Here is a 27925-nt window from a genome sequence, read left to right as displayed (position 1 = left end):
AAATAATATGTCTAATAAATACCTAATAAAGAGCTCACTGAGTGTATGTCACATTTTGTGATGAAGTGCCTCCCTGTACTTTTTGCAGACTGCAATGGAAGTACAGCCTGTCCTGTTTTGTAGCCATATTTCCCAGTATTTCTATTACTATACTGTACTCTCCGAGTCTGTACTTCATAAAACTTGGATTTGCTTAATATCTCTCTCGCTCCCTCCCTCTGTCTGCCTCTATCCATCCTTCTTTGGCGGTAAAGCGAAACTGGCGAGTGCCAAGCTTTAATTCCTGTCAGCATCTGTTAATTATGGCCGGGTCTGTTCTAATTAAAACAGGCACCTATGTACTTCGGAATCTTCACACCGGCTTCGCTGTGGATGTCACAGCCCTATGACTCAACACTCTGAGAGGAACAATGTTTCATAAGGAAAACCCGCAGGGGGTCCGCAGTTGTCACAAACTTCAGGAGAGCAGGGAGAAGCCGTAGAATGTGGCGACATCACAATTACCTCAGAGTGGAATTTTCCATTTCTGTCACAGGAAATCTGCCCGCAGGCATTTTAACACCTACCAATGACACTCGGACACGGGAGATCGTATTTACACTGCCTCAATATACTGCCTATATACATTTTCTTTCTTTTAATTCACGATTTGAGAAGGCCTAGAAAATTTAGATGCCTCGGAAATTTGGAAAACGACTTATTTGCGATGTACAGTATAGTTTGTAATAACAATGATAATAGTGTGAATTTTTCAAACAAAAAAGTTTAATTGTATAAAAATGTGTTGAAAATGATTTGGGAAATTAGCTTCAATATTAACCTTATCTCATTTCATGTATGAGGAAAACGTGGTGATTTTTGCCTGCAGTCAATTATAGTTTTTCCATAATGCACTGGCATAATAGACAGATTAATTAAAAGCAGTTCTTGATCCCTGCTTAAAGAAAAAGCCTATTTGCAATCCTTGTTGATATATTTTGTCTGTCTGTGATTATCAATGTAGAAATGAAAATGGCTGTTAGGAGGAATTTGATTTTACTGCGACCTGGCAGCCATCAAATGATCTTCCAGTGTTTGCTGGGAAAAAGGGTCCCTACTGGGAATTGTGGGTAATTAGGTTAGTGGGTTGTCAGTGTCAGGAAATTGAAAGACAATCCTAATCAGATTTGTGTTTCCAGGGAATCAAAGAATTTATATAAGTAGCAGAAATCTCCTGATTCCACTCACACAAGATGATACAGTTTGCTTTACCTGCCCATGCATACAAGCTATGAGACAAGACAGAAAATGGTGGAGTGCACAAAAAGTATGTCTTTTCATTTTGTCGAGCTGTACAGCTTGAAAAATGTATTCTGTTTCATGTCCAGTGTCTGTTGCTGCATTTAATCCCAAATACCAGCCCACATTTTTCGGATAAGATACATTTCACTTCCTGCTTACTGCTTACAAAGAGAAAACTAAAATAAGACAAAGAAAAATCAATGACATTGCATTTATACCTGGAAACACAGAGCCAGAAAGGCTCCTTTTGGGTTAGTTTTTTGGAATATTTTTTTTAAGAGGACTTGGAAGCAAGCTTGGAATTTTGGTTTAACATTTATTGTAAACGTATGTTTCTTTTATTATAAAGAAATGCTCACGAAACAATACCTTTGATTCGATATAAACACAACTAAATGTTGCGTTTAGATTTCTTGGACCGCAAATTTAACAGGCAGCTATGAACAATGGGGATTTCTCTCTTGAAAAACATATTATTCCATTATTTAATCAAACATTTTCAATGAAAAAAACATTCTTGACGGGATGTGATATAACCGTACAGTAGACAGTTATTAACACCGGTCTTATCAATGACAAGCGTTTTTTTTTCACCGCTGGATCTGAGACAGGAACTTCCATTGCATTAGCTGGGTTGATGTCTCCCTTGACTTTCCTCAGTAAATGGCTTTGCATTCAGTTTAGTGGTGGCGCATTCTCCACATTAATCTCTGGAACGAGAGACACCGCTGATCTCGGGGTGCCTAACCCCGGAGCATCCGCCCAGAGCTCCTAATCCAATCAGGGCCTCCTCCTCTCCTCTCCCCTCTCCCCGAACCGTGCCTGCGTCGTCCGACGACCTCTAATCATGCTCCGTGGGGCGTTTGCGTGCATCCTATTGGAGGGTAAATGTGGGAGAAAAATCATATTAGCCTCATTTGCAGTAGTCCCACACCCTCCGCTCCTGACAGATGTAAAGTGATGAAAGCATTAAGCGAGTGCTCTGGCAGTGCACGGCCTGGCAGTTTAGCAGGAGGGAGCGGAGGCGGCGTTCTTTTGTCCCGTGGCGACGTGGCGCTCCCCCATCCCAACTCCGGGAACTCTCCTGCTCGCGAACGCAACCCGGGACCCTTTTCAGGGCCATTTACGGTTCAATTTGGGCTCTTACCTGCATTAGAGGGGTTTGTTTAGCGGTCGTGTAGCGCTCCTTCGCGAGAGATGTATTAGGGGTCACTATCGGAGGTGGGGGTTTTTTTTAAGAAGGGTTACTTAGAGGGCGTTTTGGTTCTGTCTTTGGATGCCGCTGTATTACCCTTGCGGTGTGTGTGTGTGCGTCACGTTCAAACCTCTGAGAATGCCACCGCCTCCTCGATCGATCGCTTTAGCCTCGCGAGTGTGGTAAAATGCTGCCTGGTGTCACGGTATCTGTGCGGTTTCATTTAGACCACAGGCAGAGTGGCTAAAATAGGCTTGCTTTTCAAGCAGTGTTAGCAGGATTTAAGTCACCATGACGAGTAATATTCTGTGGAGCTAGTAATATAAATTAGGTGCCAACCACATAGAGCATTTGTATCTGTTGTTTAAAGTATATATACACATATATATGCATATGTGTATATCTATGCTTATTTCTTATATGTTAGTTTATTTACACTGTACCGTGGGGTGCTAAAATTTGGCACCCCTGGTTTAAATGTCTGTTACAATGAATCTGTACGTGATCGAAAGCAAACCTGAACTCTGAATTGTACAGAGATAAACGTGAGACCTTTCAGCAAACTTTAAAGCAAGATTGCTTTTATTTTCATTTTTTACTGTTTAGAAATTATTTAAAAAATGAAAAGGCCCTGTGCAAAAGTTTGGGAACCATTTTGGATTATTCTGTTACTTTAAAAAAAAGATTATTACTAAAGCCCAGACCAAGGTGATTTATAGTGAGTGAGTCCAGGGCTGAACTTTTCATTCTGAAGTAACTCCATACCTTCTAAAGTATCCAACTGCAGTGGCTATTTTGTCTGGTTAACAACGATGGGTTCCTCTAAACAGTGGTCCAAGGATTTCAGAATGAAGATGGTTCATTTCCAACAAGAAGGAGAAGGCTTCAAAAACTCTCTCATTGTTTGAAACTACCTATTTACACTGTCGGAACCATTATAAAAAAATGGAAGATAAATGTAACAGTTGAAGTCAAGACAAGGTCTGGAACACCAAGAAGGATTTCAGATAGAATGGCCAGAGACCTGGTGAGAAATGCTCAGAAGAACCCACACATCACTGCAAAAGAGCTGCAAAAAAGAGTAGCAGACAGCTGTTCACAGGACCGAAACAAGAAAGACCTACATGGCACAGTTTCCAGAAAGAGGCCTTTCCTACAACCTCAAATAAAATGATGTCTGATATTGGAAAAGAAAACATTGAGAAGCCTGAAGCCTTCTGGAACAATGTGTGTGTGTATGTGCATGTGACGGAATGACTGACGAAACCAAAGTTGAACTTTGGCCACCACCAAAAGATCTTTTGGAGAAAAAGGGTGAAGCCTTTGTAAAGAAGAACACCTTGCCAATTGTTAAGCATGGAGGTTGATCCATTATGCTTTGGGGTTGTGTGGTTGGAGCCTGGGGGCACAGGAAATACTGTGGGAGTAGAGGGAAGAATGGATTCCACCAAATATCAAGAAGAGGCTAATGTTCAAAGGTCAGTTCAGACATTGAAGTTGAGGAGAGCTTGTGTATTCCAGCAAGACAATGATCCAAAGCATACCTCAAAATCAACCACGAAGTACCTCCAGGAAAGACGGATGAAGGTTTTAGAATGGCCACCACAGTCCCCAGACTTGAATATTATTGAAAATCTGTGGAGAGATCTCAAAAATGCCAAACATGCAAGGAGACCAAAGAATATTTCTGAGCTAGAGGTGTTCGGCCAGGAAGAATGGAGAAAGATTCTAAATTCAAAAGCAAGAATTGAGACTCATAGCGGGATACAGGAAGCATTTACAAGCTGTTTTAGTTGCCCGAGGAGGAGTTACAAAGTAATGTTGTGACAGGGTTCCCAAACTGTTGCACAGGGCCTTTTTCCTTTTTTTATTATTTTTAAACTAAAAAATAAAAATAAAAATGAATCTTGCTTCAAAATTTGAAGAAATGTGTCATGTTTAACACAATTCACTTAGATATTAATTGTAAAAGGCTTTTTCCCCCAGGGGCGCTCAAATTTTTGCACACTACTGTATATACATACATAAGAATTTAAGATGCATATAACAGTCCCAGGCACCGAAAAAAATGAACAAAAACATGCTAAGGATATTGGCGGCGAATGGATGCCGGGAGTGCTACGTGAGCCTGTTAAACATAATAATATATGATGAAAATAAATTGAATCATCCCTATCATGCGACGATATCATAAATAACATATGTTACGAGCTACTGTGACATCTCCTTATTTGCAACTGTACAGGAGCCAGTCATTTTATCTGCGAGACAGGGTGACAAGGGGTCGCGCATGTTCTATTAGATTGTGGCAAAAATTAAATAATTTCACGAGGAACCGGCTGTAAAATATCTGGGCTTGCCAGTGCAGTGTGGCCATATCTCCCAGTGCCGGAACATTCCGTCTGCAGGTTGGGCTATAACACAGGGGGACAGGAGTGGTGTGTACCTGCCTGCTCATTAGTATTCTGTCTGTCCTTCCCAAAAAGCTAAATAATTAGAGGGGCAGTCTGTGAGATCATTGACCCCGCGTTAAATATTCATATGTTTAGAGCTCTGCCAGGCTTCGCCATGTCACAATAGACTAGCCAGGCGTGGTACACATATGGGAACGCACTCATTTTTCTGACACTTGAAGCCCCCCTCCCTTTATTGACCATATGGTGACAGAAACCTTTGCTTTAGGCTCCCGAATCACATAATTTTTAGTTTTTGTTTTAATTTTCCCTCAGATAGGGACAGGCTGACATGCTGTAAATTCTGATTGCGCTATAATGCGGTGAGAGAGAGAGAGTGAGAGGTAATGTGGAGAGAGAGAGAGAGAGAGAAAGGAATGTGTGGTGTCTATATTTTTGAGATGAAGATTTGCACATGTTTTTTGAACATCTGTTTCGAGAACATCTGCAGAAACTGTATCTGCTCCTCTATTTTACAACTAGCAGAAGATAAGCGTACCGGTTTACGTGTGACTTAAATGACGAAAATTAAAATGAATATCATAGCAGTAATATATGAGTGCCTTTACAGTATGTGTGTGTGCGTGTGTATGCGCGCGTGGGCATAATACAGTATCGATTTCCAGCCATACGTCACTATGTACCTGTTTAAAGCTTAACCGTTTTGAACTGGGATGGGTGTGTTTTGCCCAGCGTATAACTGCAATGCAAACTAACGCGCGTGTACGTTGTGTTTCAGGAGTGCGTCTGGACCGTGTGCGGGGAGGCAGACAGAAGTACAAGAGGAGGATGGACGCCGAGAACTCGACTTATCTCGGCCTCACACTCCCCCCTCCTGCCAAAAAGCCACGTGGGTACCCCTTCCGCCCATCCCCCCTTCCCTTTCTCCCCCCCCCGTCCCATAATCTCCCGTGGCCCCGTTCTGCCTCTCTCAGATTGACGAGGGCCGGACAGGGGCAGTTTGAAATCATGACCGGGGGTTCGTGGGTTCAGTTGTCATTTAGGACAGTGTGTCGGTTCACGAGCCAGGCAGTGCCTCAGTCCTACTGTACTGTAGTGCGGTACACGTCCAGTACTCCAAACTTCTTTACGGATGCCAACGATGTAAATGTCACACTATACCGATGATTTTATTTCACAGAGTGAGCTCTAATCGTTAAGATATTGACAACAAACCCCTGCAGCACACTCCTCGGCCCTTTTGAAGGGCTTGCGGTCTGTTCTCAAAGCTATTAACAAAAATTTACCAACATAAATGCTGGTGCTATCGCTGTTTGTTTTTACATTATTGTAAATCTTGTTCAAGAAGCATTATTCATTTTTCTCCATCTGTGGTTGTACAGTTTTCACTGGCTCATGCATCTGTTTGTGAAGATTACAATACTGCAAATAACCAGGCATTATAACAGTGGTATGCAGAAGAGCATCTCTGAACACACAACGCATCAAACCTCTAAGTGGATAGGCCATAGCAGCAGAAGACTTAATTAGTCTAATAAATAACTAATAAAGTGCTCACTGAGTGTATGTGTGTCTGTGTATGTAGGTATGTCTGTGTGTGTGCGTGCATATGGCTTTATTCTACAGAAATGTAACTCCTCTCTCCCTCCTCTCTAGTTACAAAGATCGTGTCGCATCTGCTAGTAGCGGAGCCTGAGAAAATATATGCCATGCCAGACCCCACCATGCCCGAAAGCGACATCAAGGCCCTGACCACACTGTGCGACCTCGCTGACCGTGAGCTGGTGGTCATCATCGGCTGGGCCAAACACATCCCAGGTACGGCTGCGTGTGCGGAGCTCCTGCTCCAGTGCACTCCGACCGCACACGACCACATCTGCACACACACCTGCAAATCCACACCCAACATTCAGCTATCAAAAGCAAGGAAGGCTCCTGTAGTGCTGCATAACTGCTGGTGTATCATTGTCAATTCTCCACGTAAAATGAATGTGTTTTTTTTATTGGCAATAAGAATGTGAATTATAAACATTACTTTTGAGACTGCAAACTTAATTTGTTTATTTTGAGAACTAGGAAAACACAATGTCTTGAATACTTAAGAACTGTTTTTCGTGCACTGTATTCTCTGTGTTGAACATTCACAGGAAGTGGTGAACCATTTCAGGATTTGTATGCACATACATGCATATGCACGCATACTCACACACACATACGGACACATATACACACATTCACAAACACACACTCACGCATGCACATACGGATACATATACACACATTCACATACACGTACTCACACCAACGCATACATGTATGTGCTCATAAACATTCGCTCACACTTACATCCATGCACACATGTATAAAGACACACATGCTTATGCAGACATACTCACAAACACATGCACAAGATCACCCAAATGTGCACACACATGCACATACACACACGCACACACGCACACACATACACAAGCTCACACACATGCGCATACACACCTGCACACACACACACACACACACGCACACATGTACACATGCACATCCTCACACACATGTGCATACACACACGCACGCACACACACACACACACACACACACACACACGCATACACACACACGCACACACACACACACACACACACACGCACACACGCACACACAGATAATTAACATTTGCTGCTCAGGTGCACCATGGGGACAATAGAGCTGCTTTAAAAAAATCAAATCAATAGAGTGCAGCTAAAACCTCTGATTTGAATGGGGGAGGATGTTAGGCCTGGTGTCACTGCAGGCCATAATCACTAGGGAGATTTAGAGGAGAAGACCCTCTTACTGAAATAAGAGAAGTACTTTGCACACAAGCAGTAAAATTGAATTATTGATGAAAGTAATCACGGATGCCCCTCTCCCCTCCTGTCTGAAATTCTCACAGAGGATGTGGTGGGTTAAGATGCCACAAATGAAATTAAGGGAAATAATCTAGATTGTCCTGCAATCTAATTTCATTCTTTTCACCTCCCCCCCCCCCAACAGCAAACAATATTTATTTGTGTTGCCATTTATTTTTTCACCATCTGTAGCAAAAAAGAAAAAAAGAAAAATTGAAAGAAGAAACACTGTTGTCAACCAAAGGGGGTTTTAATGAAACACTGTTGTCAACCAAAGGAGGTTTTAATGATCTCAATAACGTGCCCTTCATATGCTAAATCTAGCAAATTTGATAGCAAAGGATAATTACATTTCGAAATAATGCTGTTAACTTGTGCTTTCCTATTACCAACTTGCTATTTTCACAAAATGTAGTTTCTGGGCTGCACTACAGTATATACCCAGAATGCACCTGTTCTGTCAGCCCCAGCTAAAGCTGAAGAAGAGGCAGGCAGGCAGGCAGGCAGGCAGAGGGGCAGGGTGCTGCTCTGTTTTCTGAATTGGCTGTAATCGGGCACAGAAGGAGGTGTTATCTGGTAAGGAGATTAAACGGGCGGCCTGTCCCTCACACTGCAGCCCCAGTGTGCTGCGTCAGCAGGGGCAGTTTAAAGGACAGCTTACCCAGGAGTGGATCACCACTGACCCAATAGCACAGTCCACTCCACCTGGTCCAGGTCTGCCTGTCACCTGGCCCAATTGCAGAATGGATGACCAGTGTGTGAACCGCCAAGTCCAACCTAAGTCCTAAACCCTACCACAACAGCCTTAACCATAGGCATCCTGCTGGCACTGCATATTTATAATGGAAATATAGGGAAGGAAATAGCCCACTTATAAATTGCATGCCTAACACTATTCATTACTTTGAGACAATTTTTGCACAATTTCTGAAACATTATTTTGCGTAGCTCTTGGGTCATAAGTTAATACTTACGTTGAATCTTTATAAACATGCATGTATGATTTTGGGATAAATATAGTCCAAATCTTTACAAAATATCCTCAAATATACGCAACGTCAGTAAATATACACAAAGTCTGTATTTACAAAAAACATACACATTGCAAGATTACATATACAATACTATTTAGATTATTAAAAATATTGAGGTAATCTAAGAATAGAACGGCAGTAGTAAATATTATTTGTTGGTCTTGATATATCTTGATTCAGTAAAGTACTTTTTGCCCTTTGATAATACCTGTTAATCCATAAACATGTACCAATTAATCAGTCAAAAGGGAAAGGCCTGCGTCTCCTTTGATTGGCAGATACTGAATACAGGAACCATAATGGCTGCTGTGAGATGATTAGTTGTAAGAAGATTACCATGAAATGGTTAGGCTGTGTGCTCTCTCTCTCTCTCTCTCTCTCTCTCACACACACACACTCTATCACTCTCACACACATTCTCTCTCTCTTTCTCTCTCTCTGCTCTCTCTCACACACTATCACTCTCACACACATTCTCTCTCTCTCCCTCTCTCTCTTTCTCTCTCTCTCCGCTCTCTCTCTCACACACTCTATCACTCTCACACACATTCTCTCTCTCTCCATCACTCTCCCTCTCTCTCTCTGCTCTCTCTCTCTCACACACTCTATCACTCTCACACACATTCTCTCTCTCTCCTTCAACCGCTCTATTTTCTGTCCTCTGAAAATTGTTCCCAATTCCCCCAGGTAAACATTACATGAGAATTAACTGCAAACAGAAGTATTTACTGTACAGTGTATATACAGTAAGGGATATGTGCTGTCATGAGTGCCATTTTATATTTTTGAAACATGAGTTTGGATTCTGTCATAAATTCTTCATTCCCCCCCCCCCCCCGTATCTGACACTTTTCTGTCTTAAAACCTCACAAAATGTGAGCTTGTCACACACAGTGGTCTGGCTCTGAAGCACTCTGAGCCAGTGTTGAGACAATGGTTGGCAAGAGTTAAGTCCAACTGTTTTATTCCACTTGTTTACATTTAAAATTATTACTGTCTTCCTTCACCAGCATTCTTCTACAATATTATCAGTTCTTTAGTTCTTGAAATGAAGGCATATGCGGAATAGGAAGTGATGAATCTTAGTATGGATTAGATTGCTCAGAGAGATAAACACCCTGCTGTTAGACAGAACGGTGGCCTTAAATTTAACTTTATCGCTCACACTATATACTGTGTACTGAGAATGCCTAATTGAGTGCTTCTGATCAATGATCAAATTAATACCCAGAGTGCTTCTGCAATACTAAGCCTGCTGCAGCCCTGTTACAGTATACATGGAATGGCCATCAAAAAATATTGATCGAATTGTACAGTACTGAGGAAGGAATTCAAGCAATTTAGATACATACTGTAGTTAGAAGTGGTCTGTCTGTCTGGCTCACTCTCTTTTGCTCACACACACACGCGGGCACACACACACACACACACGGACACACTCCCCGCTGTACTGGCTGAGCTGATCAGAGATGGTTCACTGCCTCAGTGAGGATCGTGTTGTACACTACTGCATGCACAGTTCTTTCCGCAGGGTAGCCCACCACTGTTGCACCATGCCCACGTCTGTCTCCTCTCCGAGAGAAAACTGCTGATTGCATTCTGATAGATTTTTTGAAGCCTTGGGCAGTGGAATTAAAAAAGATTAGCAGTTCATTATGAAGTGGGGAACATTGATTAGGATACGGGCAGACAGGCAACAACCAAGTCCAAAGGTAACAATAGATAATAGATGTATGACGATAATAGGCTCTTAAGTTTCCTGATTGATTCGTCATAGCTCCTTTTGCCCAATAATATTTAGAAATTGTTTTGAAAAGGTTTGAATCACATTTGCGTTTCTGCGGAGTGGTTCTTTCCACTCTGTGCAGATTGCTTTGCCACAAGCACATGGCCATGAAATGCAGTGAAAATTACTCTGCTTGGTTCTTGTGATCTACATTAATTTGTCTTGTTATCTGGATTTGGAGAAAGGAAAGTGTGCATAAATTCAATTACCGTTCTGATATTGATGTTCTTGCCATATTTGTCTGCCACATTTGCAGCAATCTTTGAGCGCACACTGGATTGTAATGAGATGCATTCTTTCAGCATTGTAACCCTGCGATGGATCGATATTAACACAGATAATCTTGTTTAAATACTATACCTGATGTGAAATATACATTTTAGCCAAATTGCTAAAACATCATCTTGGAAACAACAACAATAATAATACTACTATTAATAATAATAGTAATAATAATAGCAACAGCAGCAAAAACAACAACAACAATACTACTACTACTACTACTACTACTACTACTACTACTACTACTACTAATAATAATAATAATAATAATAATACTTTATTTTATTTTATTATTATTATTATTATTATTTCATTTCAATAATAGTAATGCCTTCTGTACATCGTAATAATTATCATTATTATTTTCAGCCGCAAAATAATACTAGTAATACATACATAATACATAATAATACATTTATCATTTGTTTAGCAAATCTAAGATGTGTGGGTCCATGGCTACAGGTGTAACACTCTGATTCAGTGAGTGTACAGTGCAGTCGCGCAGCTTTGGAATTCGTTCCATGTTCTCTCATATGAAAGCATCAGGATAGCCCCCGCCTGGGCTTTCCTCTCCTGGGGCCTGCCACAGGTTCATTATCGCCCGCTTTGATAATGTTCCGTTACCGCCACCTTGATTTTAATCTACCTCTGATGCACTAGTAATCAGGGAGAGTGATGCACAGAAAGCCTTTTCGCTGTTTGTGTCTTCTCAGCAAATAGCAGGATACTTGTACGGCTGCAGGTTAATTGTTGTGCGGCCATTACGGGCGATGATAGGGAGACTGTGACAGATGGCCTGCCACTCCTAACACGCCGAAGACCTTTGACCCCCGCAGCGTCCCCCCCTCCTTTCAAACTCCCCCAATGCCCCATCGTTCATATTCCGAAAGGCTCGGGTGTTGTGTGTGTGGGGGGGTTAAGCAGGACATGGACAAACTCAACAAGCATGTGCGTATGCGTTCCGAGGTCCGTGGTATTTTCCTCCTAGTCGTGCCCTGGCGACTTAGGGAACGCGTGAATGTCATGTGTTCCCGCACGGAATCCGGAATGCAGCGGGACTGTATTCTCAGACCGGGCCGAGCGTTTATCACCTGCTGTCCCTCTGTCCGGATTTTCGGCCGGGAATTGCCGCGGCTCGATGCTATGCATTGCTCTGCCTTCGTCACTGTGCGGATTTAAATCCATCACCATAGTTAGCCGTGCCATTCTTTGCTCTGCTTTAGCACACTAGAGTAATGCCTTGCTGTATTTAATGCTAATATCGTTATGTTCTCGCTAATATGTTCTCTGTCCTCGACTCTGACTTTCATATAATTTCACATTATATCCGGTTATATCCAGTAATTTAATTTGTATTTACAAAAACGGTTTCACAATATTGTTATTGACACAATATCTTAAGTGCAACCCCCGAAAACTGCAAATTTACATAAATTACATGATACTATTTCAAGGAGGATGATTATTTTTCATGTACAAATTACTTCTTGTTTTTAATACATGGCGGCACAATAATTTTGGTTTGGTTCAGAGCACTGACAGATACTTGAGTATACTGTAAGCAGGCAAGTGATAGATGGGTATTAATGAGTTATAATCGGTATACCAGAGTATTTATTTGTGTCAAATGCAAACAGATAGCTGAAAGACTAATGTAAGGCATAGTAATTACTAACAGAGAAAGCACGTGCTCCCCCTTAATTAAATTCTAATGCAATCAGTGATGTGTTGGGCATTTGCACACTGAAACTGCTGTGTGCATTTTATTGAACAGAGAAAAAGAGACTCGCTGATCAATTGTTATTGCACCAGACCGCCCTCACAGAATTCGACTGCGCTTAAGACGCTGCACCAGACCGCCCTCACAGAATTCGACTGCGCTTAAGACGCGTCGTGTCCTGACACATATTTCCCCCTCTGATTTCCATCCGGCGCTGCAGTTCTGTACAGTGTAACGCTATGAATAATGTTATGTTATACAGTCTGGCTTCAGCAAGGGCCACTTACCCCCGACCCAATTGAGCCCGCAAAAAGAGCCATCACTTGCGGTCGTCAAGCGAACGGAGATGTTTTTGTTTCTCAGCACGCTACTCATTCACAACACCCCCCCAACCCCCACCCCACCCCCCTCCAAACCACCTCCACCACCCACCGCCACCCACCTATGCCTGTTTTCCCTTTCCTATTAAATTGTGAAATCTACTTACTGTGTTGCCAGGCTGATCCCACTCAAGGAGCATAATCTCCTTGTAATAGAGTGTGAATACAGCCAGGCTATAAATCAACACCTCATCAGCGCACTTTATTAAATATAGAGACCAACAGACAGCTTTTAGTATATTCAATTTGCCGGCTGACGTAGACTTATAAAGATAGATTGAGTAGTCGGGAGGATGCTGCAGCCCAAAACCAATGCATGAAATGGAGAGATGAGGTGGGGGCGGGGGGAGGGGGTCACCGTGGTAACAGCCGGGCGGGGGGCAGGAAAGAGGCGTTCCACTGCTTTGTAGGATTTGGGGGGCACGGGCCCCTACAACAAGCGGCAAGATCCTGGTGATCCAAGCTGCACATCTATAAAGATATGACACCAGTAATAATGAAAGAGGATAGCTGCCGGTAGCTTCATTTAGAAAGAGGTTGCTGAAGGTTTTGATGTGAAGAAGGGAGGGTGGTGGTGGTGGTCGGGGGGGAGGGGGGGAGGAGGGTGCATGAAATGACTGCTGTTGGGAACGTAACGTGGTTGTTGTGATCACCCGTAAATCTGAACTGATTTAGAGAAGCGAGAATGTAAAAAGCATGTCTCCTTGTTTACAGGAATGCTTTTGGAAATGAAACTATGCCTATTTGGAGGTACTATACCACCAATATTACACTATACAATGCTATACTATACTATACCTCCAATATTATACTATACTATACTAAGCACAGTGTTAACTTGGCTCGCAAAACTCAATCTACTGAGCACAAAGCAGTGACTAAATACCAGCCGTGTTTTTACTCATGATACGATATTTCCGTTTAAATAACAATTGTGCGGTTTGAGTAGCAATTTCATCTTCATTTGGGTGTATATAACTGTACAGTGAATTACACATGACCTTCTCTCATAGGTTGCCTGTGCGATAATTAAGATTTGTATATTTTGCAATTCTGCGCAGGTTGTGTAGAATCATTAGTGTAACAGGAGCCGTTCTTTTACTTATCTGTTGGCTGGTAATTGAAATTAATTTTGTTCAATGTGAATATAAATCAGGATCCCGGGATCCCGCCAGCTTCTCGGCTCGAACAGAGACATTTGGTGTGAAATAAGGGATGCCAGACTCTTGGGAGCGCTTAAGACTGAGGAATCGGGGTCATGGGGTCAGGGGGTGAGGATTAAGACAAGGGGGATTACTGTATTTAATGTTATAAAACCTAGTATCGTTCATAGTCCATTGGCTAAATTGCTAATTCTCAGCACCTTACCGTGACAGAATGACGTGGCTATGGTTTTAGAAATGCAGATAGTGCTATAAAAATTTGGTGCTCCATTTTTTTTTGTGAATTACAGTACGGCAAGCTAAAGCATGAGACACACTGAATACAATTCAGAATAAAAGTACAGTATGTTCTTCACCTTTCAAACCTAAGTCGTTAAAAATTCTAAGCTCGTACTTTTTTGATTAAATTGTTTCAGAAGAGCATAACAACATTGTGGGAAGAATTAAATGCAGATCCTCTGGACGTGATTTTTGTTATAGGAAAATAAATATTAAACAGGCCTTTTTACATCGAGTGCATTTCGCTTTAACTTATGACGACGTAATCAAAATGCACAACTTAATATAGCTGAAATAAAGATGAATGTGGTTAAACTACAAAGCCATTTGTATCATATTACAATGCAGTGCCATACTGTATGTGAGACCCGGGCCACCAGCCTTTAGCGTCTGAAAAGGTGAAATATTCATCACTTCAAGGCTATTTTGGAGCTGCATGGCTTTCCGCATGTGACCGGGGTTCAGGTCAAATTATTTGTGTCAAGTGCTTCAATTTATGACCGCACGTGTATTGATTAGGTCCTCCTGATGCTGTCATGTAGATTCAGAAAGAGTCATGGGTGGCAGCTGCTGGTTATACACACACACACACACACAAGGATGTGGACACACACAGGAATGCACACGCATACACACACACACACGACACTGGCAGGCGCTCACAAGCAGACACGCATGCTGCTGCACCCACAGCCGCGCCCACACACACACACACGCACCCACACACTATAATCATCGCCTATGCATCAGCTCTACTATTTTCGACTCCGATTCGATTATTTTTTATTCACAACAAAATAACCTCTTTATCGCCAAAAGTACGGGACCTCACATCTCAATTTCCCGGAGAGGCGGCTGTGTCGTCGAAACGTCTATTAGCTCCAGCGCGACACCCCCGGAATCATCTCTGATAAATCCGCTTTGTTTAAGGAAAATAAGAGACCTGCCCGGCGAGACGCTAAAACGGGTGATTTGCATGTCAGCGGGTTTTGTGGGGGGCGAGATTTACAAAGCAGACACCTGGAGAGCAGTGGGCTGTTTAAAGTGAGATTGCCGGTGGAGGGGAGGCCGGCGCTTTAGGGCTGCGGAGCTGTCTGATTGTGAGCCGTGATAGATCAGCCCCTGTCCAGCAAGAATTACTCTCTCTCGCCCCCAGCCTGATTGAGGATGAAATACGAGGGAGCTACAGCTGGAGGGGCCCACACAGTCTCATAATTACATCTCCTTTTATTACCAACACTAATGGCCCTCAGGGAGACGGCAACAATAATAAATTAATAGAATATGAACTCCACTCAACGGAAATTTGGAGGCTTTTAATTCCGGGTCTGGTTCCGGGGGGGGGAAATGAAATGCCCGCGTCGGTCGGCCTGTGGCGCGGGCGAGCCTGACGGGTTTCGGCCTGCCTGGTTCTGGCCTAGCCGCCGGCCCGTCTTAGACGACGCGGCGGTTCCATAGAGCGGGGGGTGGGGGGGTGTTTGAGGGAGCGGGACCCTCTCTAGGATTCCCTCGTCGGGGTAGGGGGAAAAAGCCAGCGAGCAGATGTGAGGACAAATAAACGGGTAGAATTACACTGATGTGAGGAGAAGGGAGCGGCCGCTGTATGGAGGGGGTCAGGAAAGCCCCTCTCCACTGCGGGGGTCTGGACTGATTTGTTTGGAGATAAACGTGACAGTTTGAGATTTATCAAGTGAGAGAGAGATTACCCACACCACCACCGCCGCCCCCACCCCCACACACGCACCTCCCCACAGTCCTCTCCTCTCTTTACCCCTGTCTTTTTTCCTCTGGGCGCAGAGAGCAAATGAAATGGCAGCCTTGCAAGGGGACCGCAGAGCTCTTGTTCACCGCCAGTGATGATTATACAGACACGCTCAATTTTAATCACGGCCAAAAATCTATTTATTTTTCTTCTTGTCACCTTCACTGTTTAATCTTCTTTTAGACCTTCCCCCTCCTCTCACGCTCTCTCTTTCTGTCTCTCCCTCTCTCCCCCTTTTCTCTCTCTCCTTCTACCTGCCTCAATTGTTTCCTGCTCGAAGCTTTGAGGGATGGGGGTCTCGGGCACTAGGGAAAGGGGCTCGGATGTTGGGAATTTGCATAACAGACAGGGAAATTAGCGTTGCCGGTGTGTGAACAAATTTAATGGAGAGGGTACAGAGTCAGGCCACCGGGTCAAGGAGGAGATGGCGGAGTAGGAGGGCAGGCAGGGGGTCGAACACCTGGCGAAACTAGCAGGCAAAAGCCTTCTCAAAAATACAGAATGGAACTCACCGCTTTTTTTTTATTTCTTGTTTGTATCAGGTTTCCTTTTTATCAGCGAGACAGATTCAATAGCCTATTGGGAAGAGGGCCATATTGATGCACTGGTTTTTGAAAAATATCACTAATGGATGGTCAGGCCTGGCATTGTTGTGGGAGGTGTTAGCCGGCGCAAAGTTTATTGCGCGCTATAAATACGAGCAGACAAACTGATTACTTTTTATGCCGAAGACCGTCCTCACTGTGAAAATCTCGGCTGGAGTAATAAAGCGGAGGGAGGGAGAGGGGAAAAAAACGTCAGCCGGCGTGATCTGCGACGTCTTCCCCTGCCGGGGAGAGGAGAGGGGAAGTGGCTCTCGAGCATGTTAAGAGCGAAATGAGCGATTAACCTGCCCCGCCGCGCGGCCAGCGAGCGCCTGTCACTCTCCCTCTCCGCCCGGAGGACAGGCCTGTCACTTCCCGCGCGACAGCGCGGGGCGCGTCTCCCTGATAGTCGCGCGCGGACGGATAATGGGAAGTCTTGGGAGAGACAGAGATGCATGGGATTCCGTAATGATGCCGCGCCAACGTCTTCATGTCGGGAGGGGGGGCGGGCAGACGTCGCGTCGACAGGGGGTGAAAAAGACGCCTTTTTTTCAGTTTATTTTGATATTTCGCTATTGCGTTTTTTGGCTTTGTTGCTTTTTGGATACATACAACAAAACCGTATGTGTCGCTGTGTAGCCAAGGGGGTAACATTGTGCAGTTGTCAGTTTTACAGAATATGTACAAAATGCTGGAGATATCCAGTGCCAACAATGTAAAAACAAGTAAAGGAGTGCGTAAGCATAACCCAAAACAAATTACCATGGCAACCCTTTTGCAGGTGTTTTCTTTATTTTTACATTTCTCTCGCATTTTTTGGCTTTGCTGCTTTTCGGATGTGCGCAACCGAACCGCATCGCGGCTGTGTCTGAGCGACAAAAAGCATCAACAATAATAAAACGCCTGGAGATATGAAAAGACAGAAAGGAAGGGAGCGTGCGGCCGGCCCCGCCCCCTCCCGCGGAGCCCCGGCAGTAATCGCGCGGCGCGGGGTCAGGCGGCCGGCAGAGGGGCCGCGTCTGGGGCCCGCGGCGGTATAGACTTTCCCCCCGCCGCTTTGCTCAATATTGTGTCATGTTTGGTCAAACTGCACAAAAGCAGCAGGTTGGAAATGAAGATGTAAATATTGATATTTCATTAGAGGAAATCACCTGCTCGAGCAGCACTTAACTCCGCGCCACCTCGGAGCGTCTCGGCTGGAGCGCCATCTGACCCGAGGTGGCGGGAAGTCACTTCATTACTCGATTAAATTGAGTGGAAAAAGGCACGGCAAGACACAAGATCCCATTTGGAGCAATAATTTAGGCTCCTGGAGAAAAGACGGAGCGAGAGGGAAAACATCGGCTCTTCAGCCCCGCAACAAATTGCATCCGAGGTTTCAATCCAAGGGCTTTTATTGTCAAACATAATTGTAGGCTGTTGTGTTTAATGTGCACACAGAGTGGTGAGTGTCTGGTGGGCTTTTTTTTTTTCCAGAAAAGTTTTGTTCCGTCTCGTATATGCAGAGCAGACGGCGCGTTTTACGTACGCCGTCGCGTTTAGAACAAAAGGGCTATTTCCCCCCGTGCCGTAAAAATAGCTCCGTGGTCAAATCTGTCTTGCGTGCAGATGCGATGCAAAGTCGATGCCCGAATCAATCTGCCCCGTGTCTGTGCTTACTTTACAATTTTCCAGTGGTCAATTCAAGCAGCGCGTACGGCTAGGCTGTTCGGTTCAGCCCTTTATTTTGGACAGGGAAATTACACAACAGACAGGCAAAATAGTTTTTCAGTCAATTTATGGTGGGACTGACTGCAGCATTGTATTAGACGAGAATGGAGGGAGAGCAACTTGAGAATTTGGAATAAAGTGAAAATGGGTTTTTTTTTGTCAGGAACTGATTTCTGACTGCTGAATTCTGCCCAGTGTAGAGTCCAATGTGTAGCTCAGTCTTGTGGAAGCATTACCAACAGGCTGTTTTACAAACTGGTTTTGATTTTAATACATAGTCTAGGAACAGATAGGGATGTGAAATACATTTTTTTAAAAGACAGACTTTCACAATAGATGATGTTTCCCATTGACAGGTTTTATACACATCTACCAAAAACATTAGAGTTTATCCAAATGTGCAAACTTCTTTGGTTTGGACAAGGTTGGCAAAGTAGGGGGGGGGGGGGGGGGGGTGGGGGGGTGGTTAAATTGGGCTAGGTCTCCTCAGCATGGCTGCGGATGTCTGACCCCCTCCGTCACTGCCCTCAGTTTGATCAGACGCCTCCCTTCTTGTGACTATTGATTCCCCTTCACATTCTGAAGGCCGATTACAATCTGTTAATTAATGTATCCTCAAGCTCTTCTTTTCCCTGTGTTCATCAGACTGATAAGGGAAATTGGACACTCAGGTACCCCCTTTTCTCTCTCGCTGTCCTGCGCTGGGCAGAAACGCTCCAAAAGTGTCAGGCCCAAACCGATAAACATCACCCCCTCCTCCACCCCCCAACTCTTTCCTCAATGAGATAATATGTATTAAAAAAGGTTGGGGAAATGACAGGAGGAGGAGCGTCTCCCAGCCTGGTCAATACAGTAATCAACTGCCTTTTAATTATACGGGAGCAGATAGCATTGCCACAGTAAACTTGTAAAAGCAATCATTTTAATCATCAGGCTGTGTGGAGCGGCTAATGTGCTGTCAGAATGGGACGCCTCCGGGCAAACAGCATGCTCAGGATGTGTGTGCGTGCGTGTGTGTGTGTGTGTGTGAGGGGCTTTAAACAGTGTATTGGCAGCTGAGGGGTAAAAAAGAAAATTGGGAGAGATGGCTATCCGCTCTTCCTCTCCTGTGGATTTCTTCCTTCCTCTTTTACATTTCTCCGACATCACCCGACACCGTCATTTTTCAGTCTTATGATTTTATTTTTTTTAATCTGGTAATTTGAGCAGGTGTAGAAGAAGCCGGTTATCCAAGAAAGCCAAGGAATGATTCAAACGATATTTATAATGTAGCCATTCACAAAGCCTTGGGCTGGGATATTTAAGCTGTTATTTGTCAGGGCCGGAAAGAGGATTTGGGCAGGGCTTTAGGGTGTGCTTGACCCTACTCCTGGCTGGCCTAGCTTCTGTCACCACCTCCTCATCACCTGCTCCCCATGTGCCCTACCCTAAATACACACGAAAACACACACATACACACACGCACACACGCTCGCTCGCTGCTAGCAGGAGGCTAAGCACCGCAGGTCACGTCCTCAACCTTCCGAATGAGGATCTGTCCAAGTGATTATATCACTTAGATGAATAGGCGTGCGAGGGGAAACAGGGAAATGTAGGAAAGCCTCATGTTTCAAAGATCTTAACCTCCGCGCTTATTTACTGCCTTCTCTTAAGTCCCTCTGAAGTACGGGAGGCCTCCTTCTGAAGAGAACATTCCAGAGAGTGTCTAAAAATATGCCGCTCCTAAACCGGGATATGTGGAGTTGACCTGAATCGACACAGTCCATCCCGATATGTCCGACGGTCTCTACAACTTTGAGTTTCATTTTTTTTAGCTGTTATTGTTCAGAACTGACAGTAGAATCGCTATACATCACATGGTACACATGGTATATGCACATACTGCATATGCGCATTCTGTACACACTGAAAAACCAAAGACCCTACGAGAATATTGGTTGCTAAATGGCAGAGCTTGTTCAAAGAGGCCTTTTTTGAGTGACAGAAGATATGCTGAGGTTTCAAAACATTTTAGAAAAAACAGAACATAAAACGCACCCGCTCAAATGAGCACAGGTGAAAAAAAAAATTTTTATACAGAAAATGTGTTATTTGGCAATAAAAGTCAGTACAGTAGGCCTGCTCAGCTGAACAGTAGGATTGAACAGCAGAACAGTAGGTCTGAGCAGGAGAACAGTAGGTCTGAGCAGCAGAACAATAGTTCTGAGAAGCAGAACAGTATGGTTGAGCAGCAGAACAGTATGGTTGAGCAGCAGAACAGTAGTTCTGAGCAGCAGAACAGTAGCCCTGAGCAGCAGAACAGTAGTTCTGAGAAGCAGAACAGTATTTCTGAGCAGCAGAACAGTAGGATTGAGCAGCAGAACAGTAGGCCTGAGTAGCAGAACTGACCAAGTGTTGTTACTCTCTTTCCCAGGCTTCTCCAACCTGTCCCTGGGAGACCAGATGAGTCTCCTGCAGAGCGCGTGGATGGAGATCCTGATCCTGAGCATCGTGTTCCGCTCGCTGCCCTACGAGGACGAGCTGGTCTACGCCGAGGACTACATCATGGACGAGGAGCACTCGCGCCTGACGGGGCTGCTGGACCTCTACGTGTCCATCCTGCAGCTGGTGCGCAAGTACAAGAAGCTGAAGGTAGAGAAGGAGGAGTTTGTCACCCTCAAAGCCATCGCCCTCGCCAACTCAGGTAGGCATAGCTGCCCGTCGTCCCTGCCTGCCTAAAAATATTACAAAAACGACTGAGGCCCGCTCTCAGAAACATCCAGGGGAAAAATATTTATTTAGATTTACCTATGTACTTTTCAACTTTCTTTATTTATATGTCTAATAATATCAATTAATACAAATTTTAAAAATTCTTAATTTATAATTTAATTATGATTTTCCTTCAAAATGTAATATTTTTACAAACTCATACACTTCGATGTAGTCCATACTTGCATTTGTAATTTCATGGCACATGTTTATATTTCCATAAAACTGTAGTCCTGAAAGCCTAAAGCATTAATGTTACCAGAAAATGTTAACAAAATGTTACTAAATGTATAATATTTATTTTGCATGGGCCATTCTGCTAAGCAAATGTATTTACTCTGTGTTGTATGTGCTCATTTGCTGAAAGAAAAATTGCCTACTTGATTTCATCTTTAAATGTCTGTGTTGGAAACTCAATCCACATATTCATCATTCAGTGATAAGTACAGAACATCACATTGATTCCTTTCAAGGATTCCTTAATACACAGTTTGAGCAATTAAGATTCTACTGATGAAAACCTCTCTGATGATTAATATTAGGGTGCTGAGAAACGTCTTAATTGAGCTAGAATTATTGAAGCCGAACTGTACTGTATGTTTTTGATAATTATCATCATGTTGTTTGATGATTTTTTCAGCTGTTAAATTATTTGTTTTGTTGAATTTGCAGCTGCATGCTTTGTTGAACAAACTAATAAGAATAGGGTAGTGACTACGGGAAAATAATCCCTCCTATCTATAACAAATTATTCACTATCTTAGCAAAGTTCATCTTAACATTTTCACGAGAGGCCGGTGGGGTCAATGACATTTCGACACGGACATTTCTCAAATGGCATGGCCGTGTAACCGCGTCTACCGCTGTGTGTAAAAATACTCTCAAACAAGGGGGTAAAGGACGACAGTTTGAAGTTTAAACAACAAAACCCGAACGGAAAAAAACGGTCATGTGTCGGACGGAGGAGTCACCAAAACAAAAGGAAAATGTATAAAAGATGGGGGTGGGTGGGTTGTTATCGGAGCGGGGAATCGCAGCCAGGTTGATAAATTCGAGATAAACAGGGAGGGTTGGACAAAGGGGACCCGGGAACGTGGCGTTTTTTAATTGAATGCCTTCTGTGTTGTGGTATTCCTCCATTCTCTCTATCTCCATAGCTGTAGCTGCAGGGCACGGCAGCCACGGGAGATAAATTTAGCATTTCATTAGGAGCACAGGGGCTGTCAATAAAATGTGTTAAGTCGAATGGAATGAGCATCAGGGAGCGACGGGGCTCGTTTGTTCCAATGTGAAGACGCCGCTCCCGTATCGACAGCTGGCTTTTCAGAAGGCAGGGCCTGTTCCCCCTCTGATCAATGCCTGCCCCGACGCCTTTTTTTTTTTGTCCGCCTGAAAAATGAAAATGCTGATCGGGAGCTTTGCTTTACTTTCGGATGACAGACCTTTCTAGAAGGGGGGGGGGGCGGGGGGGGGGGGGGAGTGTGAGGGGGCGAGGGGAGGGGTGGGGGCTGTGTACCATGGGGGAGTCTTTGGAACGTTTGAACAAGGACCCGGTGAGATCGCTCTCCCGGGATCCCCTCTGTCTGACAGCTGTGAAAATTCATAGCCATTGATTTTGTAATTAGCAGTTTATCAATCGGATCGACGTGGGCTCTCTGATGGATTGCAAGGAAATTGTTTCTTCAAAGTTATTTTTTACCCCCCACCTCCCAGACAGCCACCCCCCAACAAACTAACCCCCCCCCCCCCCACACACACACACACACCTACACTCATATATGCATCTGCACACAGACACACACACACACATACACCTACACTCATATATGCATCTGCACACAGACAGATACACACACACACACCCATTTCCCATGGTTCACATGAATTCAGGGTCCACTCAGTTGTAAATACCGATGTTGTGACACAGTACCCAGACACAGCTTCCATATGCATTCCGCTCTCACACACATCGTCTTGTTCTCACGTCTACATATATTTTCACCGCATTTTCTGCGATAGAAATGTATCTCACAGGCATATGTGTGAGACACTCGATCGGTCGTTAAGGCATCGGAAGAGTGCAACCAGCATTTTACGACCATGTTTTTTTTTAACACCTTATATCTCAAATTATATGACCGAGGAATCCCGAACGCTCCTTGTATATCGATCGTCTCATCACCGAGTTATTGACGATGCCCGCCGTTGCTTTTTTTTCCCTCCCCCTTGGTTTCCCAAACAACCGCTTTTATTTTTCCTCGGCGGGTCTAAACTGGCAGGGTGAGAAATGTCTCAAGGTCTTGGGAATACAGTGGTTCCAGTCAATGAATTCCGAGTGAATTTCAAAACCTGTTTTCCTCTTTTACTGTCCGGACGTGGTGAAATATGCACCAAGGTGAAGCGAGTCAGCGAGCTGATAACACGCACGGAGAGCGAGACACGGGTTACCCGCCGAATACGCCGTGACCTCGGTGTCCCCCGCCCCCTGAGCACGAGAAGGCCTCTCGGTGCTGTACCACACACAACAGAGGTGTAACAGAAGGCCTTGTGGTGCTGTACCACACACAACAGAGGTGTAACAGAAGGCCTTGTGGTGCTGTACCACACACAACAGAGGTGTAACAGAAGGCCTTGTGGTGCTGTACCACACACAACAGAGGTGTAACAGAAGGCCTGTCGGTGCTGTACCACACACAACAGAGGTGTAACAGAAGGCCTTGTGGTGCTGTACCACACACAACAGAGGTGTAACAGAAGGCCTCTCTGTGCTGTAACACACACAACAGAGGTGTAACAGAAGGCCTCTCTGTGCTGTAACACACACAACAGAGGTGTAACAGAAGGCCTCTCTGTGCTGTAACACACACAACAGAGGTGTAACAGAAGGCCTCTCTGTGCTGTAACACACACAACAGAGGTGTAACAGAAGGCCTCTCTGTGCTGTAACACACACAACAGAGGTGTAACAGAAGGCCTTGTGGTGCTGTAACACACACAACAGAGGTGTGACAGAAGGCCTGTCGGTGCTGTAACACACACAACAGAGGTGTAACACGGTGTTAGGAACTTGTGTAGAAAAACGGATAAGTTCTCAGCAGAGACACCAGGAGTTTATTTTAGTCTGCCGAGTGCTATTAATAATTAGTTAGGGTTAGTACTTACATTTTTGAACCAAGGCTATTTTTGAAATTCTTACAGAATTTATTCACGTGTGTTCAGATATAATTGAATTTTTATTATTTTTTGTATTGCCATCACTGGGACAGTCCTCACTCAGACTAAAATGACTGCATGCATTTATATTTATTAATATTAGTTAATCAAATAATTGTACATAAATCCTGCCTTTCTCAGATTCATTGGCCACATTTTAGTTTAAGGGACATTTATAAAACAGCTGATTCATTGAGATTCTTTAGCTCAAAATTAGTTTTGAATAACATTATTTATTAAACGTTTTTTAAACGTAGTCATGTGTATGGATTTGTATTTTCAGTGAAACTAAGGGATTAGTAACATTGGAATGTACTGTGAAAAATGACATAGAAGAAAAAGAGTCATTCTTATAAACATTAATTCCAGTTGAATAACTTTATATTATATTAATATTGTCACTGTTTTTATGAGTCATAATATTAGGCAAAAAAAATGAACCAATTTAGGAAACAAGGCAATGCACCTTGCCTTAAAACTTACCGCAGGTGCATAAGAACAACACAGTCATGTAAAGGAGACTACAATGTAAAATGGAGAATTCCTAGAACAGTAAAATGGTACAACAAGTGCAAGAAGGAAAACCCCCCAACACTTTATTTCATGAATCTTAGAGCACTGTACAGTAAAGGCCATTTTGTATGACTCATTTAATCATTTATCGCTCTCTCTAAAAAGTCATTTATTTTTACTTGACACACACTGGCTGTGTGTGTTCTATATGTTAAAGAAGGACCGGCTGCGCCTCCACTCCCCAGAAAGCCTGTTTATGAGGAAAAACAATGCAGTGCACTGCTGTATTAGGGAGCAGCATATATAATGCGTTTTCCCTCACTGCACGGATTGGCCTTTGACAAGCCGATGTTCATTCCACTTGTGCTCGGCGTATCTTTGGGATTACATTGATTTTCAGTCATTTTGGTCAGAGGCAATATGAATTTCAGACCCAAGCCACCAGACTTTAAAAAAAAAATTAAGCGACTGGTTAGATTGTATTGGATGTTTGCTTAAACGTATGTGTGGGGTTTATCTCCACAGACACCGTATGGAATTATTCTAGATGGGATTTATTGCCTCCAGCTGTCTGTGCCAGTCATGTCTCCAGAGACTAAAGAAGTTCCTCTTTACCCTCTTTACTCTTTTGTGCTGAAAGTCAACACAGTCGCCTGTAGTACATTTAATTTAGAGTGCGCCATCATTTTGAATTAGACCAATGTCCAATTCAGCAGTGTTCAAGCTTGTCTTGTAACCCAAAAATGTTATATATCTGGATTTTATTCATCCAGCAATATAAATGGATAATGTGTCAAATATAATTAATGTAAGCAGAAATAATGGCATCACCTAAACCAATGCATTACTGACTAAACAAGCTGAACGTATGAAAATAGAATACTGTGCCTTTAATTTAATGTCCAGATGCAAACATCATATTTAATTCCTAGCAGACATCATGTTCGTATTGATTGATACTATTCACGCTCATACTCATATTCCAAATGTTACCCAGTGATGAAGGCACGTGAATCTTCACGGCCTAGAACCTGAACCTCTCCTGTCCTAAGATCACTATTACAGTATTGGACAGAACTGCTTTGCGTCCAGACCGTAGACTGTAGGAAAATATGGACCAAGTGCCTGTTACGTCACCCACTGACTATCCATGGGTTTGTGAAAAGTGTTTTAAAACCCAGGAAGTCAAGTTTACCAGCGCTGCCATTTTGTACATTTGGAGCCAGAATTGAGTGCAGTGCCTCCACTTAACGTGTAAGAGCAAGTGACCTAATCTGTCCCTGATTCGTCCACAAGGTATTACTGTACTAATAACACAGTAACTTAAAAAGAAAAAAGAAAATTGGCACATGGGCATTAGATGAAAACACAGATTGCGACTACATTTGTTTGTAGGAATTATTTTATTTTTATTTTTACCGCAATTGTATGGTTTTTTACCATTGACTTTACATTGAAAACGGGTCTGAATGACCTACCCTGTCGCCACCCGCAGTGGCGCTAGCGAACACCGTCTCTCACGGTCTCTCAGCACGACCAGGAAATGAGCATCAAAAAAGAATCTCGGTTTCGGCCGCTTATTCCAGACTGGCCTCACGGATCACTTCACTCTCCCTCTCTCTCTCTCCCTCCCTTCCTCCCTCCCTCTCAGACTCCATGCACATAGAAGACGTGGAGGCGGTGCAGAAGCTCCAGGACTCCCTCCACGAGGCCCTGCAGGACTACGAGGGCAGCCAGCACCAGGACGACCCCCGGCGGGCAGGCAAGCTGCTCATGACCCTGCCCCTCCTGCGTCAGACCGCCACCAAAGCAGTGCAGCACTTCTACAGCATCAAAGTGCAGGGCAAGGTGCCCATGCACAAACTCTTCCTGGAGATGCTGGAGGCCAAGGTGTGACGGGGACAGACGGACGGACGACATCACGGCGGCGAGGAACACAGACAGAGCGGTGGACGAGGAGGGGGAGCTGCTGCTCGCTGTCAACCGCAGGCTACAGACTGCTGTTTCTTGGATCCCAAGAAATTTTTAAAAAAAGAGGAAGTGAATGCAAACTGGGTTAAAAGTATAAATATAAATGATGCAGATTAATTTAAAATATATAACAAATACTATGTACAGAGGTAAGATTTTTTTTGTTGTCGTTTTGTTTATGGTCTGTGGTCCTATATGAAGAACAACCCCTCTCTCTCTCTCTCTGTCTTTGGGAGGAAGAGCCTCAGCTTCCTGTAAAACTATGAGCTGCTTCGTTTTTTTTTTTAAGATTTTGTTTTGAGACTGAAGTGTGCATATGCGTGTTCTGACGAAAAACCGAAAAAAGCTAGCTAACACGAAGACTTTGTGTGTAACACAACTCATTTTGCTTCCTGGGTGCTGTCCAGACATGTAGATATTTATCACAATGGATTATTCTGTACTCTTAAAAGTCTGGTACATTGGATGGTCAACTCTCCCTCTATGTATCTCTCTATCTCGAAAAAAAAAAAAAGAAGAAATATGTGAGGTCCTTTGAGCCGGACGTCTGTGAACATACCTCCTCAGTACTCTGTTAAAAGTTTAGTCTGAGCATTGCACTGTTCAATGTTTCCTGGCTAAGAAAATAACACATAACCAGTAACATGTCTAACCAATCTAATATAGACAGGTAGTGCAGTAACACGTCTAACCAATCTAATGTAGACACAGGTAGTGACTTTACTATCCATTAAATGAGCAATAAAGGGAGACCTGGGTTAGCTGGGTTAGCTTTGCTTTCAATGTTACGACTCACTCAAACTACTTATGGTTTCGCCTCTGCTCCCAGTTGCAGCTGCTCTGAGATGTTGATGCACTGTGAGGTTTGTGTGTGTGCGTGTGTGTGTGTGTGTGTGTGTGTGCGTGTGTCTGTGTGTATGTTCTGACAAAGGATAAGCCACTTCATGCAACAAATACAATGTCCTGCTTTCTGTTTCAACTTACAAGAAGGTGATCCCC

General features: G+C 43.7%; 1 protein-coding gene across 7 annotated transcripts in view; it reads left to right on the top strand.

The window, feature by feature from the left end:
- esrrb (estrogen-related receptor beta) overlaps positions 1-26851 on the top strand; it is a 45013-nt gene extending 18162 nt beyond the window's left edge. For 4 of the 7 annotated variants that reach the window (XM_061248662.1, XM_061248714.1, XM_061248680.1 and 1 more), the window contains 4 exons: positions 5669-5779; positions 6547-6708; positions 20892-21161; positions 26607-26851. In XM_061248662.1, the coding sequence (XP_061104646.1) occupies positions 5669-5779; positions 6547-6708; positions 20892-21161; positions 26607-26851 (788 nt within the window). Of the gene's footprint in view, positions 1-5668; positions 5795-6546; positions 6709-20891; positions 21162-26606 lie in introns of all 7 variants that reach the window. The other 3 variants (XM_061248689.1, XM_061248697.1, XM_061248705.1) reach the window with 2 other exon arrangements.
- Positions 26852-27925: the final 1074 nt, after the last annotated feature.

The sequence above is a fragment of the Conger conger genome, chromosome 1 (assembly GCF_963514075.1).
Source record: "Conger conger chromosome 1, fConCon1.1, whole genome shotgun sequence".
NCBI lineage: Eukaryota > Metazoa > Chordata > Actinopteri > Anguilliformes > Congridae > Conger > Conger conger.
This window is presented reverse-complemented; position numbering and strand designations above follow the sequence as displayed.